The 19,988-nt window shown below is 37.5% G+C and overlaps 1 protein-coding gene across 6 annotated transcripts in view; it reads left to right on the top strand.

Annotated features, from left to right (window-relative positions):
• Nucleotides 1-19,743, top strand: part of MCF2 (MCF.2 cell line derived transforming sequence) — a 182,375-nt gene extending 162,632 nt beyond the window's left edge. For 3 of the 6 annotated variants that reach the window (XM_058291036.2, XM_058291039.2, XM_058291041.1), the window contains 9 exons: nucleotides 2,151-2,243; nucleotides 3,072-3,197; nucleotides 3,866-4,087; nucleotides 8,214-8,306; nucleotides 9,328-9,406; nucleotides 9,833-9,899; nucleotides 15,203-15,312; nucleotides 16,920-17,029; nucleotides 18,983-19,743. In XM_058291036.2, the coding sequence (XP_058147019.1) occupies nucleotides 2,151-2,243; nucleotides 3,072-3,197; nucleotides 3,866-4,087; nucleotides 8,214-8,306; nucleotides 9,328-9,406; nucleotides 9,833-9,899; nucleotides 15,203-15,312; nucleotides 16,920-17,029; nucleotides 18,983-19,015 (933 nt within the window). In that variant the 3' untranslated portion in view covers nucleotides 19,016-19,743. Of the gene's footprint in view, nucleotides 1-2,150; nucleotides 2,244-3,071; nucleotides 3,198-3,865; nucleotides 4,088-8,213; nucleotides 8,307-9,327; nucleotides 9,407-9,832; nucleotides 9,900-15,202; nucleotides 15,313-16,919; nucleotides 17,030-18,838 lie in introns of all 6 variants that reach the window. The other 3 variants (XM_058291035.2, XM_058291038.1, XM_058291040.1) reach the window with 1 other exon arrangement.
• The last annotated feature ends 245 nt before the right edge of the window (nucleotides 19,744-19,988 follow it).

Genomic DNA, 19,988 nt, shown 5'->3' with positions numbered 1-19,988 from the left:
TGAATGTAGTATCCCTCTGTTTGACTCTCTCTGGATAATAAACATCCATTCTTCTGCCAGCTTAAGAGAGGAGAAGTCACCCACTTGTGCATAGTGGTGTAGGGATCTGAGAGCCTACTTGCTTCTTTTTTTAAATTTTTATTTCTTTTAAAATTTTGATGTCCACGTAACTCAGTGGTTTTAGTATATTCACAAGGTTGTGCAACTATCAATCAATGTAAGAACAATTTCATCACCCGAAAAAGAAACCTTGTATACTTTAGTAGTCACCCCTGTTCCCCCAAACCCTCACACCCTCCAGTCCTAGGCAAGGATTAATCTATTTTCTGTCTTCATAGATTTACCTATTCTGGACATTTCATATAAATGGAAATACTCATCTGTGATCTTTTGTGTCTGGCTACCTTTACTTATATTGTCTTCATGTTCCATCAAAGTTGTATCATGTTTCAGTTCTTCATTCTGCTGTTTGGATTAATAATATTCCATTGTATGGATAGATATCACTTAGTTTCACCATTCATCTATTGATGGACATTCGCATTGTTTCCACCTTTGGGCTATTGTGAAGTGTAAGTTTTTGTATCAGCACCTGTTTTCCATTCTCCACTGAGGAGTAGAATTGCTGGGTCATGTGGTAGTTTTATGTTTAACCTTTTGAAGGACTACCAGACACTTTTCCAAAGCTGCTGTACCATTTTACCTCCCCCCAGCACTGCATGAGGGTTCTGATTTCTCCACATCCTTGCCAATACTTGTTATTATCTGATTGTCTCATAACTTTCAACAACCATCCTTTTTAAGTATTTTTCATTAGAGAAGTTGTGAGCTTATAAAACATCATGTATAATGTGCAGAATCCCCATACATCATCCCTCCACCAACCGTACATTGTTGCGGAATATTTGTTACAGTTTATGAAATGAAATAATCAGACTGTTACCACTAACCAATCCACAGCATACACTGGATATATTTTTTCCATATACCCCCTATTATTTACACTATGTATTAGCATTGTACATTTACATGAGAGAACACTCTCATATTTGTACTGTTAACCACAGTCCATCTTCCATCAACAGCCACCCTTTTTTGAACCCCACCTTTACCTCCCACTTTCGGAGGTACCCAGTATCTATAATTCCTGAGTCATTGCACTAGGGAGCCATCTCTGTAACATAAATTGAGTTGTTCATTAGCTTTTACCTCTGCCTACTTGAGATTTGCTTTTCTCCACTTCGCTCAGTTGTTTCTCACTTGTCAATTTAGTTTCTAGTTTTGAAATTTTGTCATTGATGTTACCTTTCTCGTCTTTGTAATTTTAGGTTTTACCATGTTAAAAAAAAATACCTTGGCCATCATTTTAGTGGGAATTCAAGAGTGAGCAGAGCTAAATGCATGTGTCAGTCCACCATCTTTAATCAGAAGTTGATAATTCTTATTTGAATTAGAATGTTTATTGGGTTTTCTCCACATCCAGAGAAGGGCTCTGGATCTTATATAGGTATAACTTCCCCTAAACTCTTTGTGTTCTGCACTTCCTGTATGGGCATTTCATCCTAACTGGTCCCAATCTTGCCCTAATTATGAACCCTACAATGTTCCCAGGACCCAATGACATGGCCCTTAAATTTATAGTGACAGTGAGCCAATAACCTAATGAAATATAGTGCCGGTTGAAAAGGGCTGTATTTTTTCTTGTGATTTAAAAAAAAAAAACTGTTCTCATATCCAGTTTGATTTATATTCAGCACAAGCTATTTCTTTTCTGGGCCTTGGCCTATAGACCTGAGCCTTTTGCTAATTTGCTCAGATATATCAGTGAACTTTTTAGTCTTCTTACTCTCCAGTCATTCCTTGCTTTCTCACTTTTTAAGCATTCCACATTACAAATGTATACTTTAAAACATTTTAGTCTGTGCTATGTTGGAATTTTCTACCTCCCAAATCCATGAAATACCATTTACTGTAGTTTGTTAGATATATTGCTTCTTCTAGTTTCTGTACCATGTGAAACAGAGATTTCTCTGGTAACTTTTCCTTGAGATGTAAGAAACATTCACGCATTGGGTCTAATGAATTAACACTTGGTACTTTCACAGGTCCATGTCTTAATTATATTTATTGATAATCATTTTTCATGACAGGAATGCCAAAGGAAATTAAAACACAGACTTGGTCTGGATTCCTACTTACTCAAACCAGTGCAACGAATTACCAAATATCAGTTACTGTTGAAGGTAATGACATGAAGCGTTTGTTTCCTTCTTTACTTATTTCTTTGGACCAAATGTGGCAAAGCCATTGAAAAGGTAGTGGCTGACTAAGAAGCAGTAGAATTGGGAAGGCTGGATTTATTAGGTTCAGTGCACCACTGTGTTTCTCTGTGGCTGTGCAAGTGCCTTAGGTATAGATGCCATGCTGAGAACATTTGAAGTCACTTCAGCTATTTACTTTGCCATGAAAGTTACAGTTTTCCTGTTGATTTATGTATAACGTTTTACTGCAGAACTTTTAATATTGCTCAGAAGAACTAAACAAACAGATCTTTCCCATAGCTTTGTGACTACTGCATACGGGTATTCTCTATGGTGCATAAAAATGACCCTTCTGTAGGGTAGTGTGAAAGTATTACTAAAATTTTGTGTTACATATAAATACAACATACACTGAGTTTAAAATGTATCTTCACAATGTTCTATGGTATATGCATCACTGAATGCATTGTGAATAAAACAGATTGTTGCATATAGAGGACCAAAAAACCTAAGCATGTGGACTTGCTTTAAAAACCAATCTCTGGTATGTCCTAATAGTTATTGTTTTTCTTTTTCAAAAGCATGGAACGCCCTTTGTTTGATACTATTTAGTCACTATTCCACTTCTAACCCAATTTTGACTTTTTTATTAAATATGGTATTAATAGGGCAGCATGCATATGAAAGAAATTACTCAAAAGAGTGACATTATCTTTGGATTCTCCCTTGAAAGCATGCTAGCCAAAATGCTATTCATTTTCTCCAGCTATTAATAGCTGCCTAATATTAATTCCTGACTTCTAATTACAGGAGCTATTAAAATATAGCAAAGACTGTGAAGGAACGGCGCAATTAAAGGAGGCACTTGACACAATGCTGGATTTACTGAAGTCTGTTAATGACTCCATGCACCAGATTGCAATAACTGGCTTTGTTGTATGTAGATTTTCCTACTTGTTGCCGTTTTTGGGGGTGGGGTAAGCGTGTTAACTTCCCTTTTTCCTCTCCTGGAACAAATTGTGAAATAAGCTGTCAGCATGATGACTGCTCATGCAAAGTGCAGAGCTGGCTTCAAACCAGTGGCCAGATGAATTCCTAACATTCTCCCTGCCCTCAGTAGTCTGCCTCCATGCCCAGACCTGGGAACGTCCTGTTTTAAGAAATGTTTGGGTCCACCAAGGACACATACTGTCCTAGCAATGCTGCTTGCCCTACCTGGTCCAGGATAGCTATGGCAGAAAAGGAGCAGATATGTAGCCTTTTAACAGATTAGCTCCACCCAGTGGGGAAACGTGGACTGGTATATGTCATCTACCAGTCAAGACTGAGGAAGAGATGGGGCATGTTACCCTAGCTGAAATACTGCCACCTGGAGGCATGAAGCCAGGGAAAAGGTTTCTCACATCCCCAACCGCACCATACTTTTGTACATATGTTAAACACGGCGTGTTTCAGCCTTAAAAACGTGTAATGATTAAACCCTGGAGAAAGTGTGTAATTTATGCTTCAGGGTTGTAGTAGTTCCAGGTAAACACTAAAATGTTGGTGTTAGAGATTCGAATGTAGTTCTGTCTTGTACTAATGGTCTTTGATTTCCATTCTAGGGAAACTTAAATGACCTGGGCAAGATGTTAATGCAAGGTGCATTCAGTGTCTGGATAGGACACAGGAAAGGTGCTACGAAAATGAAGGATTTTGCTAGATTCAAACCAATGCAGCGGCACATTTTCTTGTATGAAAAAGCCATTGTTTTTTGTAAAAGGCGCATCGAGAGTGGAGAAGGCTCTGATAGATATCCATCGTACAGTTTTAAGCACTATTTGAAAGTAAGACCCTTTCTTTGAATTGCGTAATGTGAAATGGTTTCATCTGTATATGGTCACATCCAGTTGGTACATGTTTTCGGATTATAGAAGTCGGTTTTTGTACTTTGTCTGCACATCCCTTTGTTTAAAAGAAATTTTAGAGTAGAAGTTGTACTTATAAATCAGGTAAAGCAGTGATTCTCTGCTTGAAATGAGAGCGAGGGAGGGCAGAGCTTCAACTAACCCTTTCCTTTCCACTCCAACCCCAGGGCGGTCCCCACCTCGGGCTTTCTGGTGTCCTGCCACCTGCCAAGCACAGTTTGAAATGGTCAATGGTGGGGAATTGTCCCAGGCTCCCACCTTTAGGGCTTCTTTTCACCAAGAACTCATTATGCTTACTTCCTCTTGGCTTCCTGTCATGAGATTCCAGTATTGAACAATTGCTAACATTACTAGTAAATGTTTACTGGTTTCTAAGACTTACCCTTCCCAAGAGAGGATCGATGCTGATGTTCTTGTCTGTTGAGCAGTTCTCATTGGAAATGGACTATTGTTGATTCCAAGCTGGGATCCCATAGCCTGGTGATGTTTTACATGCAAAGGAAAGGCCCTGTGGTCACAGTTAATCTGATGGAGAGATTGGAGTTCTTTGGTTCATGTGTTTATTATCAACTATTTCTTTTTTTAACAAACATGCACATAGTGCATAATGTGTGTGAGGAACCGTTCTCAGTGTTTACAAACATTGAGTCATTTAATTTTCATAACCAATTTAAAGGTGGGGAAACTGAGGCACACAGAAGTGAGTAACTCATCCAAGGTCTCATAGCTAGTAAATGATGGAATGCAGATTCGAACCCAGACAGCTGGCTTCAGAGTCCATACTCTGAACCACTGCACTGAGCTGCAAGGCCTTGCTCTTGTTTCTTCGATCCTCCATTCATCTCCTGTATGCCCATTGTCCATAGTCACTTCCTTCTCTACCCCTGTAGCAGCCATTCTAATTTATTTGATGCATACCCTCCAGTTTATGTGTTCTTAAATATATACTATTGTTCTGTGGAAATGTATTTTTTTTTGTATAAATGATATTCTGTTGTAATTTTCACTTTCTTTTTTCAGTCTCAGAAACTATGGTTTCAAGATATATCCATGTTACTATTTTATACCCAGTAGCTTGCTTCTGACTGCTTCCTAGCACTGGCCTAGCTACATTTTTGATAATTGCATTTCCAGCTCAGTTTTTAAAGACTGTGTTCCCATAACCCAGGAAGGGACTAAACTCTGTCCCAAAGACATCAAGAAAAGTCTTCAGATTGGTGGTTTGTGGTTACAATCCCAGTGTTCTTGACACAATGAGTGACTTTTAACAAGTTGGTTGGCATCCCCATGCTGCCCTGGGGACAACCAGAAAATTGGGTTTAAGTAGGAAGCTTTAACACTTGAGACAGTAAGCTGTCTTTCGAGAAAATGCTTTATAATAAAAAAAATATCTTCATGGCTACCAGGATTCTTGAATGAAAATATGAAGGATAAGACAAAGAACACAGTTAGAGTGTAGCTAGAGAATCAGCTTCATTATTTTATAGTTAGACATTTAACACTGCCCCTTCCTCTGAAACAGCCTTTTTCATGACATACAAAACAATAATAGAGTAGAAACTTTTCAATTGGATTATACTTTGATTTATGAGAAATATATACTATTCTAAACTTACAATTGGATTGTATTCCAGCTGATCATTTGTCAGTGAATTGTTTGGAACTGAGAACAATATTTCCTGACAGATGTGATGGATAGATTTCCAGGGTAATTTAGAAAGGCTTACTTAATCTACAATGATGTGCTATTTATTGCAATGAAAAAGAACTATTGCAAAAAAAAAAAAAGAACTATTGCAATTGCAATTCTAATAGGGAAAAAAGCAAACTTATTCTTCATTTTACAATATAAGCATTTAATACATGTGTTTTTTAAAAAAATCCTTTAAATTATTAACTGTTTGAAATAGGTATTCTTCCAATTTTACAGTTGAGGAAAGTGAAATTTAGAATGGTTAAGCCACTTATACATAGCTAGTAAGTGGTAGAGATGGAATTCCAACCTAGTCTTCTCTGACTACAAAGCCTGCGTGCTTTCTATCTTATCATAGTGGAACAAAATGCTGTAATGAAACAAAATTAATTGGAAACAAAGACTGAATATGAGATTATTCTTTTTTTGTCTTTATTTTTTTAATATTACATTAAAAAAATATGAGGTCCCCATATACCCCCCACCCCCCCTCACCCCACTCCTCCCCCCATAACAACAACCTCCTCCATCATCATGAGACATTCATTGCATTTGGTGAATACATCTCTGAGCACCGCTGCACCTCATGGTCAATGATCCACATCATAGCCCGCACTCTCCCCCAGTCCACCCAGTGGGCCATGGGAGGACATACAATGTCCAGTAACTGTCCCTGCAGCACCACCCAGGACAACCCCAAGTCCTGAAAACGCCCCCACATCTAAATATGAGATTATTCTTTATCTTCACTCCTGCTGTTTGAGTTTTAGCAAAAGTAAGTGAGTTGGAGTGGAGGAAGAAGGAATATAAAGATAATTTTTAAAAAATTTCATTTAATTTTTTAATTATCTTTTTTTAGAGTTAATAGATCACACAAAATGTTATATTAAAAAATATAAGCGGTTCCCATATACCCCACTCCCCACCCCCCTCACCCCCATCATTTTTTTTTACTTGTATTTTTTTGGAGATACATAGATCACAAAAAATGTTACATTGAAAAATATAAGAGGTCCCAGTCCCCATATACCCCTCACCCCCACCCCACTCCTCCCACATCAACAACCTCTTTCATCATTGTGGCACATTTGTTGCATTTGGTGAATACATTTTGGAGCACTGCTGCACCACATGGATAATAGTTTACATTGTAGTTCATACTCTCTCCCAGTACATTCAGTGGTCTATGGCAGAATATATAATGTCCAGCAGCTGTCCCTGCAATATTTAGGACAACTCCAAGTCCCGAAAATGCCCCACATCATATCTCTTCTTCCCTCTCCCTGCCCTCAGCAACTCCCATGGCCACTTTCTCTACATCAATGTTATAATTTCTTCCATTACTAGTACAATAGTTCTATAGTAGAATATCAGTAAGTCCACTTTAATCCATATTTTATTCCTAAAGATAATTTTGAATTCTGAAAGAGACATCTGGCTATTTCAAGATGTGTGTCACAGGCTTTTTCATTAATATGTCACATTTCCTTTGCCTGCATATGGGGATCTCACTAGCACTTGAATACCGATCAGCTCTAATTAAGGTCGAGGTGGGGGGCCCACAAATGAGATAGAGAGTGAGATACTCCTTTGTGCAGGAATGAAAAGGAGAGAAAGACAGAAAGGGACTAAAAGTGAACATGTGTGTATAAGGGAGGGAAATTGCTCAAAATGGAATTAACCAACTATGAAAATGGAAAGGTTTGTCCTATGCCCTATCATATGGAGAAGAAAAGATATTGCAAGAAGAGATATTGCATACAGAAGTTTCAAAAAGACATCACTGTCCCACAACAAAATATTTGTTGTCCAGAGGAGCCGAGGGATTACTGGAAATAGAGGGGATTCTTGTGTACCAGGCTGGACCCCCCATCCCATAATTTGAATGTTTATAACTTGTATAGGACTTCTGTAGAGATGAGTAATAATTCGTAAGATTAACCAACCTGGGAAATAGTTATTAAAATAATCTTTTAAATTAATTTTGAATGGCTATTATCTTTGATGTTTAATTACGCTTACTTCTGTGTTTGACCCAACAATTCATTTTAATAGTGGACGGTTAATTTATAACAATTCAATTTTAGACAGACTACTTGGATGTTCTGATTTATTATAACATTTGTTTTGGTTATTAGAATGGGGCATATAATCTGAACTCTCAGGTACATAGTTCAATGAAAGCATTTAAACATCCATGTCTATAATTGCACATCATCTCCTATTCACTGAGTACCAAATGGGTATTTTGCCCAAGTGAGATATTCCAATAATGGTGATGATGGTGTAGATTTAATATGATTTCATGTTCAAAATAAAATGTTCATGAAAAGTTTGACTTATATTTTATAGATGGATGAAGTTGGAATTACTGAATATGTAAAAGGAGACAACCGAAAGTTTGAAATCTGGTGCGGTGAGAAGGAAGAAATTTATATTATCCAGGTTGGCCACTCAAAATTGTTCTAGAAGCCATCACCTGCTTTAAGATACAAAAGTCTGATTTTGGTCACATGACAAAAGCTCTCATCCCTTTCATGTAGGACACTTAAATATTATATGAGTATTATTGTTTGCCATCTATTTAAGCCTTTATCTCAGTAGCATGTGCTTACAACTTATATCGAGATATGTCTGGGGTCCTTTCTAGGGCTTTAAGTTTTCACAACTATACTAGGAGATTATCAACTATAGCTGACAGCTTGGCAGGTGCTTTTCTGTCCTCTTTGTATCTCTAGATTTACAGATTTATAAGAGTTCTGAGATGCCCTGCAGGTCAGAACTCAATGGGTGCCTGATTCTGAGACATGGGCTTGTGACAGTTGAGATCTGATCCCTGCTTCTGAAGAACTTGGTCATGAAGGGAGAAAGGAATCAGAACATTTAAGAGGATGTTGTCATTCCAATGACTCGTGAAAATACTTGGTGTTTTTGTTGTTTTTTAAAAATTCTGTACTAGGTGACTACAATCCATGAAATACCTTTTCTTAGTTTGCTTTTGATATGGTATCTCTTGGTGTCTTTTAACAAACCTATCTTGTGAGTAATGGGGGAATATTTAAGGCAGACTTTACTTTATTATCAGTAACTAAAATTATTCTGTAATAGATTGTCTTTCCAGAAGCAGTGGAGATTATTTTATTTTACCAAAAGGAACGTAAAGATAATTATGGTATTAAGAAAGCCTTCATGCAAAAGAAAAAAAAAGTTTGATTATAATTTGCATTTTCTCAGCGCATTATCATTCCATTATTTATGGGCAATTTCAAAGTAGTTTGACTGTATTATTTCATCTAATCTAATAGCTAGTTATTTGCTTCTTAGATGTGTGAAGAGTGAAAAGATTAGAACTTGAATATGGGCTTTTTAGGGACTCTATCATGTTCGATATACTTGGTAATATGTTTTATCATAAAGCATCATTTTATAAAGGAAAAGTGTCTTCTGTCTTTTTTTTTAACTGTAGGCTCAAAACGTAGATGTGAAGATGGCATGGTTAAAAGAAATAAGAAATATTTTGTTGAAGCAACAGGAACTTATGACAGGTAAATTCAAACATGGATTTTTCAGAATAAGAAGTACAGTAACAGCTCATTGACTCAGATTTTGCAATAATTTTTACAGGGAATGGGGCTGATGTTTGCTTTCTGGTGTGTATAATGAAAGGGCTTGTTAAACTAATTCGCAATAAGATCAAGCTTCAGGGGATTGTTTAAACTACTTTGGTGGATGAACTTTACACAAGAAAAAGAACTCTCATGTTTGAGAAGCAGTGGTGAAGCAATGCAGCAAACTGACTGTGACTTCTGAGGCCTTCCCATGAGGCAACTCTGCTATTACCTCCAGTAATCATTGCTTGGTGGTGAGAAATGATGTTATGTGTGTGTGTGTGTGAAAGTTCACTGACCTTCAAGGAAGCAAGAAGCATGGCTTCTGAATGACTCTTAAATTAGTTCTGTTTTCTTTCCCAGTTAAAAACCAGGAGCAACTGAATCAGTTAACAGAACCGCATCAGTTTTCTCCTCAGCAGAATTATGAGTAAGTGAAATAACACACATGCAATCTTCTGTTCTCTGTAACGTGATATAGCTAATTAAAGTATAGTTGACAACCACCACCCGCCATTTTTAGTAATAACTCATCAAATTCCAGAAACACATTGCATTAGTCAGTCAAAGGGATGTTGATGCAAAATACCAGAAATCTGTTGGTTTTTATAAAGGGTATTTATTTGGGGTAGAAGCTTACAGTTGTTAGGCCATAAAGCATAAGTTACTTTCTTGACCAAAGTCTGTTGCCATGTGTTGTAGCAGGATGGCTACTGACATTCAGCCTTCTTCTTCCTCTTAAGGCTCCATGGTCCCAGCTTCTTCCAGTATCAGCTATAGGCTGGGATAAGTCTTGTCTCTCTCCTGGGGCTTGTTTCACTCCAGGCTCAGCCACTCTGTTTCCTCCATGAGGTCAGCTGTAGATTATCAGGCTCTCTAGGCTTTGTCTCTCTCCGTGGGGCTTGAGTCTCTCCGGCCTCAACTGCTCTGCCCTCTCCCGTGCGTTTACTTCCTGGACTCCAGCTCAAAACTCCAAACTCCCTTCTCTGTAGTATAGTTTGTCTGCGTGTGTGCCCCTTGGTGGGCAGGGATGCAACATCCTACTGACGTGGCCCAATCAAAGCCCCAATCATTATTTAATCAAGTAAAAGTGAAACCTCTTGATCCAATGTAATCTAATATGACCAGAGGAGCATATCAGTTTGTAAACATAATACAGTATCTATTTTTGGAATTCATAAATAATGCCAAACTGCCACACATATCATTTTCAAATTTTAACTGTTTACTTGGAGCCCCCTTTATGTTAAAAATAATTAGGCTTTGGTCACTTTGATCTAATTGAAGAAAGAGAATTGTAAGCATATGGGAACAGAGCAGAAGACAGACTGGCAGCTGCTCCTGGCTCACAGCTTTGTGGGCCGTTGATGGAGACCATTTGCTGGTGATATGGTCTCTCTTTCTACATAGTTAGAGAGGAGCTATGGATCCTGGGTGGGAACTGTCCCTGGACATCACCATGAAGTCCGTGAGGAATCTGAGCAGTCATAATGATAGCTCTACTGCTGGATTAGAGATGTGGTCTTTGTATTCTGCCTCTAGGGATTCTAAAAGGTGGAGTTTCCACAGAACATTTGTACAGATGGAGAAAGAATCTCCAAACTGGTCCCAAACCCTGACACAGAAATTCACAATGTAGCATCTGTATAATGCAGAGATCACTGCATCACTTATTAGACATATTGTCCTTCTCATTGCTACAGGTCATCTTTCAGGGATAGCTAATATCAGGTGGTACTATGTTTGTTGTTTGTCTGGGGTCTTAAGATTATCATACAAAATTTACAGGGGGGAAGCAGATGTGGCTGAAGCAATTGGGCTCCCATCTACCATATAGGAGGTCCAGGGTTTGATACTCAGGGCCTCCTGGTGAAGGCAAGCTGGCCAGTATGGCAAGCTGGCCCAAGTGGAATGCTGGCCCATGCAGAGAACTGCCCTGCACAGGAGTGCTTCCCTGCAAGGAGTACTGGCCCACCCGGAGAGCTGGCACAGCAAGATGATGCAACAAAAAGAGAAACAGGGGAGAGATTATAAGAGACAGAGCAGACCAGGGAGCTGAGGTGGTGCAAGAGAATGATTGCCTCTCTCCCACTCTGGAAGGTCCCAGGATCAGTTCCTGGAGTCACCTAATGAGAATACAAGCAGACACAGAAGAACACAAAGTGAATGGACACAGAAAGCAGACAACATGGCTGGGGGAGGGGAGGGGTACAAATAAAAAAAAAAAGGAAAAAAAAAAAAACCTACAGGGAAAGGTTTTAATTCTCCAGAATACAAAATACTCAATCTTTTATCAGACGTTATAGAAGTAAAGTCTTTGGGTTTGATACAATAATTGAATTTTTAAAGTTAATTTTTTAGTAGAGAAGTTGTAGGTTCACAGAAATATCATGCAGAAAATACAATGTTCCCATATAACCCCCCCACTACTATTAATACTTGGCATTAGAGTGGTACCTTATTAACAATTGATGAAAGAATATTATAATTGTACTACAAACTATAGTCCATAGTTTACATTAGAGTGTATTTTTCCCACTTACCACCCTGTTATTAACACCTTTAATTTGCGTGGTACATTTGTAATAATTCAGGAAAGAAATTTTTATAATTGTGCTATTAACTACAGTCCATTGTTTATAATAGGGCTCACTGTCTTGTACAGTCCTCTGATTTTTCTTTTAATTTTTATTCTATTAACATATATACAACCCAGAATTTCCCCTTTTAATCACACTCACATATATAATTCAGTGGTGTTAATTACATTCACAATGTTATGCTACCATCACTACCATCCATTTCCAAAACTTTCTGATCAACCCAAATAGAAATTCTATACAATTTAAGCATTAACTCCCCATTCCCTATGCCCAACCCAGCCCTGGGTAACCTATAGACTAGCTTTTGACACTTTGAGGTTGTTTATTCCAATTATTTCATTTCAGTGAGATCATAAAAGTATTTGTGCTTTTGCATCTGGCTTATTTCACTTAACATGATGCCTTAAAATTTCATCTGTGTTGTTGAATGAATCAAAACTTCATTCCTTTTTATGACTGAATAATATTCCATTTTACATTTATGCCACATTTTGTTTATCCATTCATCAGTTGATGGAAGCCTTGGTTCCATCTTTTGGCAATTACTGCCATGAACTTTGATGTGCAAATATCTGATTGAGTCCCTGCTTTCAGTTCATTTATGTATATACCTAATAGAGGGATTGCTGGGTCATATGTAATTCTATGCCTAACTTCTTGAGGAACTGCCAAACTGTTTTCCACAGCAACTGTACCATTTTACATTCCTACCAGCAATGAATGAGTTTTCCTATTTCTCCACATCCTCTCCAACACGGGTAGTTTTTGGTTGTTTTGGGTTTTTTTTTAGTTATAGCCATTCCAGTGGGTGTGAAGTAGTATCTCATGGTGATTTTGTTTTTTGTTTTCGGTGTTTTTTAAAAAAGATTTATTTATTTCTCTCCCCTTCCCTGCCTCCCCACCCCAGTTGTCTGTTCTCTGTGTCCATTCGCTGTGTGTTCTTCTCTGTCCACTTCTATTCTTGACAGCGGCACCAGGAATCTGTGTCTCTTTTTGTTGCATCATCTTGCTGTGTCAGCTCTCTGTGTGTGTGGTGCCACTCTGGCCAGGCGGAACTTTCTTTCATGCTGGGCAGCTCTCCTTTCAGGGTGCATCCTTGTGTGTGGGGCTCTCCTATGCAGGGGACACCCCTGCGTGGCATGGCATTCCTTGCGCGCATCAGCACTGTGCGTGGGCCAGCTCCACATGGGTAAAGGAGGCCCTGGGTTTGAATCATGGACCTCCCATGTGGTAGGTGGATGCTCTTTTCGTTGAGCCAAGTCTGCTTCCCTCATGGTGGTTTTGATTTGCATTTCCCTAATAGCTAATGATATTGAGCATCTTTCACATGCTTTTTAGTCATTTTTATTTCCTTTGGAGAAATGTCTATTCAAGAATTTTGCCCATTTTTAAATTGGTTGTTTGTCTTTTTATTGTTGAGTAGTAGGCTTTCTTTATATATTATGGATTTTTAAATCCTTATTGGATATGTGGCTTCCAAATATTTTCTTCCATTGAGTAAGTTGTCTTTTAACTTTCATGATATAGTCCTTTGATGCACAAAAGTGTTTTTCCTTTTTTTTTTATTAGAGAAGTTGTTAGCTTACAAAACAATCATGCATGATGTACAGAATTCCCATACTGCACCACTCCACTCAAACTTTATATTGTTGTGTAACATTTGTTAAAGATTATGAAAGAGCATGATCAAACTATTACCACTAACTATGGTCTTTTGATATGTTTTTTTCATACATCCCCTATTATTAACACTATGTAATAGTATTTTATATTTGCTATAGTTCATGATAGAGCACTCTCATATTTGTGCTGTTAACCACTGTCCATCTCTGACTACTTGATGCACAAAAGTTTTAAATTTTGATGAAGTCCCATTTATCTATTTTTTCTTTTGTTGCTTATGTTTTGGGTGTGAATTTTTAAGAAACCATTGCCTAACCCAAGATCCTGAAGATGCTTCCCTATGTTTTCTTCTAGGAGTTTTAAAGTCCTGGTTCTTAATATTTAGGTCTTTGATCCAGTTTGAGTTAATTTTTGTAGATGGTATGAGATAGGGATCCTTCTTCATTCTTTTGCATGTAAATATTTAGTTCTTTCAGTACCATTGGTTGAATATAAATTCCCAGCAGAGTGGTGGCAGCCTCGTCAAAAATCAATTGACCATAGATGTGAGGGTCTATTTCCGAACTCTCAATTCCATTCCATTGGTCTATATATTTATCCTTGTGCCAGTACCATGCTGTTTTGACCACTGTAACTTTGTAATGAGCTTTAAAGTCAGGAAGTGTGAGTCCTCCAACTTCCTTCTTCTTTCTCAAGATTGTTTTGGCTATTTGGGGCCCCTTACTCTTCCCAAATAAATTTGATGATAGTTTTTTTTCCATTTCTGCATAGTAGAATGTTGGGATTTTGTTTGGGATTGCACTGAATCTGTAAATCATTTTGGGTAGAATTGGCATCTTAACACTATTTAGTCTTCTGATCCATGAACATGGAATGTCCTTCCATTTATTTAGATCTTCTTTGATCTCTTTTAGCAAATTTTATGGTTTTCCACATAGAAGTCCTTTACATCCTTGGTTAATTTATTCCTAGATATTTGATTCTTTTAGGTGCTATTTTAAATGTAATCTTTTTCTTGATATCCTCCTCAGATTGCTCATTACTGATGTATATGTATATGTATGAAATACTACCATTTTTTGTGTTGATCTTGTACCCTGCCACTTTGCCCCACTTTGCTGAATATATTTATTAGCTCTACTAGCTTTGTTGTAGATTTTTTGAGCCTTTCTAGAAATATTTACTTTTTTAAATCTTAGAACAATAAGGATTTCGCGCAATATACCTTACCTGAGTCTAGAAGGTAGTGGTTTTCTCTTGTACACTAAAGCGAGCACCTGCTGATTTGGCTTCTGTGATTTAAGCTTTTGTATATTATAAAGAACTGTAATCACACAGACTGAAATCAGGGAGTATTGGCTCTGTTTGAATGGATTCTTAGAGAATGTTCTTAACACATGGTATTGGTGGAAGAAATGCTATTTTAAATTTCTTACTACTTTTATACCGTACAAAAGTTCACTTGTTTTTTTGTTTTTGTTGTTTCTTAACACATTTACTATTTCAGGAAGCAACAGCGTGCTTTAACAAATACTGAGGAAATTGAATCTGAACACCCCATTGCTGTGGAGGAAGGTGGCAGAGCAATTGTGCCAGCTCAGGCAGAAACAAATATAGGTATGTGTAATGGTCATCGGAAGATAAGATCCGTGGCTGTGCACGTTTTTCCTCCCATCGTTAATTTGGAAAATCTCCCCATCTGTTATCATTATATAAACTAAACCAAGTTAACCCATTTTTGGAAGGCTCTTATGTCCTGCACATGCAAAACACTCTGGTTGGCACCATAGAGCAGTGGTTGTCAAAGTGTGTTCCCTGTACCAGTAGCAGCAGCAGCATTGGGGAACTGGTAAGGAAGGCAAATTCTCTGGCTCTGCCCCAGACCTTCTGAATCAGAAACTCCAGAAGTCAGGCCTAGCCATCTGTGTTTTAACAAGCCCTCCGGGGGATTCTGATGCATGCTGAAGCTTGACAGCCCCTGCTGTAGAGGATCCAGAGATGAATAAAACTCAAACGCTGACTTCAAGAAATGCACACTTTATTTCCCTTAAGTTTAATGAGTAGAGTTATTTGCAACTGAAACAGGTATTGTTTCTATGCAAATTGTGCCATTTAAAGTGTTTTCAAACAGTGTCTTGAATTCAATAAACATTAATATTACATTGGAACCATGCCAAGAGTTGTGCAAAGTGCTGGACGTGTAGTCTGTTTAAGATACACTCAGCCACCATCTCCATGAAGCGAGGAGCATAGAAAGACAAGATTATGAGCACATAAAGTTAAATGTGATGTGTTATATCAGAGGAAGTACAAGGTGCAGTACACAGACACAGCCAGGCCACATCTAAACCCACTCTAGGGACAACAGCAGAGATTTCCCCTGGAGAAATGTCTAACTTAATGCCTTAAATATAGTGGTCTTTCCTCTGGATGAGTTCTCCACTGGTAAGGAGAAACAAGCAACTGCAAATTCGCTCAGCTTTCAGTTATCCATTTAAAGGTCAAGTCCCATAGGTCTTCTCTGATGTTACCCCCAGAGCAGTCAGGAGAGAGCCTGGAACCAATGCCTTCATTTCATAGATGAGGAAACCAAGTCAAAGAAAGTTGACTTGACTTTTTTCCAAGGTCACATGGACAGTTTACTGTGACCAAGATGAAAGTCTGTTAATTCTCTGCTTGCATTCTATTGCTTAATCCAAATCAATTCAATTTATTTCTTTTATTTGAATACTTCCTGTGTGCAAGGCTCTTATGAGGCATTCACACATGGTCTCTACCTAGTCAGAGAGCTAAGGCAAAGATAGAAAGAAAGTAAACTACCAGGCAAAATGTAATAAGTGCTCTAAAAGTAGTAGCAATAAAAATGCTTTAGAAAGGATGTTTGGAAGAGATGATTTTTCTGTAAGAAGGGTAAATATTCTCTGAAATGTTATTTAACTTACTTATTATTTAATAACTCTTCCACTGACACCAACCCTAATCTGCATTTATCCTAAAAAGGAAAGACGTAAATGACACTCTAGGTCCTTTCTAAAATATCAGAAATTTAAAAGCAGTACAAACTAATTGATGGTTTAATTATAGAAAGAAACTCTTCTTGGCCCACTGATGCTTACAAGCCTTGGCTATTACACGTAGATTTACTTCTCTTCTTGGGGTGAAACAGCACCATTCAGTAACTTTTCCACACTCCATGTTGTTGCCTTTTTTTTTTTTTTTTACAGTTTGGACGGAGATGTCACCATCTGGAGAAATCTCTGAAGAAACTGAGGAATGGGCCAACAACCTTTTCTACCCTACTTATGCAGAAAATGAAGAAGATAGGCTCCTGATGGTTAGTAATGACATTTTAAAATTAAAACCCTTGAGGCAGTTTTACTGTTGAGCTGGGAGGGACAACTAGAGATAAACTTTTCTCAGCATCCTTGAGGTCATTCCGTGTATACCCCAGCCAAAGAATTTGAAGTAATGCTCCTTATGAACATTCAAGACTTCTTTCTTTAAGTAGTGTTTATTTGAGTTACCTATGGAGCTCCTACTGAAGCTGGTGGAATAAACAGTGCATTTTTCAAAGTCTTTATGAACTGACCAGTTTTATCTTTAGTTGACTATTCACCATAGTGTTTTCCATCAAGGCACACACAGTCGAATCAAAGAACATAGGAGTTCCAAATACACTTTAAAAATCAGTTTAGATTCCAGATTGGAAAATATAGAAAGTAAGTGTTACACATTCAAAAGTCTTTAAGAACATCTAGGGGAAAGTAGTGTAGTGCAATATTTTAAAATGTGCTAATGAGCCCAAGTCTCAGCTTATTAGAGCAAGGGGGCATGCCATAAAACAAAAAAGAGTTAGCTTTGGGTAAAAGTCAGTGTTTTTTGTTTGTTTGTTTTTTCAGAAGAAATTGTTTCCAAAGTTGGTAAAACCCTAATGGGTTATTAGAGGGGAGTTAGGACTGTTTAGGAAAAATCTCTAATTTTCTGAATCCACAGGCTTAGAAGGTGAGAACAATCTTTGGGAGTGGACTGCCTCTTGGCATTCTGTTTGGCAGTTCTAATGTTGGTGTAAGGTGGTAACAACATGGATAATCACAAAGTTACTTGTTACTTCTTAAGTAACATGATAGCCTTTCTTAATAATTGATATTTGTATGGTAGTTTATATATTTTATGGTATATATATTTGTATATATTTGTATGGTAGTTTACAGTTTACAAAATGATTTCGCATTTACTATTCAAAGAATTAGTGTGCAAAAGGGTGGGTTTTATTACCGTCAATTTACAGAGGAGGAAACTGAGGCTCAGAGATGGTAAGAGATTTGCCCAGAGTCAATTGTCTAGGCCAGCAGTTCTTAAACTTTCCAATCTTAGGAACCTTTCACAGTCTAAAAAATTGACAACCCCAAAGAGCTTTTGTTTATGTCAGATTTATCTATCGATACATATCACATGATAAATTAAAATTGAGAAATTTTAAAGTATTTACTCATTATTTAAAAATAACAGTAAACCCATTGTAAGTTTACATAAATAAGCTTTTTACTAAAGAGAGATATTTTTCAAAACAACAAAATTAGTGACAAGAGTGGCATTAAATTTTTTTTCACAAATCTCTTTTCACTTTTAGCTTAGTGGAAGACAGCTGGATTCTCATATCTGTTTTGCATTCAATCTGTTGTGATATTAGATGTCACGTAGGCACTAAAAAACTCCTCTGTGCAGTTATGAGTTTATGAGAGTGGAAAAGGCAAATATCTTAATATAGGTTTGACCTTGAAACCCCTTGAAAGGGTCTCAGGAAGCCCGGAGTGTCTGCCTCCCACACTTTGAGAACTGCTAGTTTAGACTGAACTGGCATTTCCTGAGTTAACATTATCAAGTGTGGGAGGGGTTGGGGCGTGGCAGTTGTTCAGAAGTGAGGAGGGGAAGCCAGTTCGTAGGTAAACATTTGCTGGAGATGATCTCCAAGCAGATTGTCAAGAACTGATTAAATTTTAAGTAGCCAGTTTTCCAGCTTTAGTGTCTGAAAGTGAAGTAAAAATGCGAAATTGATTAATGCTTTACTCATAGGGGATGTGATGTTTAAAAAAAAAAAAAAGCAAAATAATTAATTATCCTCTCTTCTCCCAATGATTCCCAGAGTTGTGCTACTAAGGAATACATAGAAAAGAGCCATGAAATACATGCCATATGCCAAAAAAAAAAGTCAGGATGATCTTCTCTTTTGACCTCAAATTTATCAAGTGAAAAGTTGAGAAATAATGGGTGCTACTTCCCTTTGTAGAGTCCTGTGTCAGAGATGGCTGTCCTATTTTGATGAAGCTACTGTGTTAAATGGCAAGTAGCTCTTTCCTGCCTGCTCATCCGCCTATTTGAAAAGAAAAGTACTGCTCAAAAGACTTTCAGTCCAAATGATGTGGATATTGTTTCAGGTTAAATCCTTTGGATGTGCAAAGAATCAACAATATATAATTATTTTTTTGGGGGGGATTTGTTTTTGGATTTTCATTATGGTACTCCTTTTTTTTTAAGCCACTTATTTGTGTTTAAGATATTCTTCTGGAAAAATTCTCATCTCAAAACATACTTTTGGACTTGAAAATTATTATGCTATGTCTACGTTGTAACCAAATGCAGTCAGTGTGCCTTGGATTGTTTAGCTTATTAATAGTTTAAGTTACATTTATAGCTGCAAAATGATGAAGGCCAAGCAAAGCACAACATTGTGATTTAATATGCTTTTATTGGACCCAGAGCTTTTGTGCCCATTATTTTAACCTGTGCAAAATGATACAGAGCACAGAAATCCTTTCAGGAGTATTAGTAAATATTTGCTCAGGGCTATTGTCTTTTGTATGTGCCAAGATAAATTTTTCGTGAACATAGTTACAAATAGCAGTATTTTACAAATTAATTATTTCATGCTTATTTTTGCTGGATTTATGCTTCTACTTCATGTAACTTAAACAGTTGTGCTCTGTTACTTTTTGTATACTTCATGCTGTAATTCTCTTTTTTCAAATAAAATTCCTTCTTTAGGTTAAACACATGTTCTGCTTTTTCTTTCCCATCACAAACCACTCCTGGTTGGTTTCTTCCTGCAAAGCTACTACAGCTACTCCTCCCACATTTACCTTTCAAGTAAAGAGCAGATTCTTCCTTCTGAGCATGCAGCTATGCGAGTTGTTTTGCATTCAAGATTGTAATGTAATTTCTCAAAACAACTTTACAGTCTCCAGGCAAATATAAAGCCCTTGCAGGCTGCAGGAAGAGAGGCTCAGAAGATGTCC

Source organism: Dasypus novemcinctus, chromosome X (genome assembly GCF_030445035.2).
Source record: "Dasypus novemcinctus isolate mDasNov1 chromosome X, mDasNov1.1.hap2, whole genome shotgun sequence".
Taxonomy (NCBI): Eukaryota; Metazoa; Chordata; class Mammalia; order Cingulata; family Dasypodidae; genus Dasypus; species Dasypus novemcinctus.
This window is presented reverse-complemented; position numbering and strand designations above follow the sequence as displayed.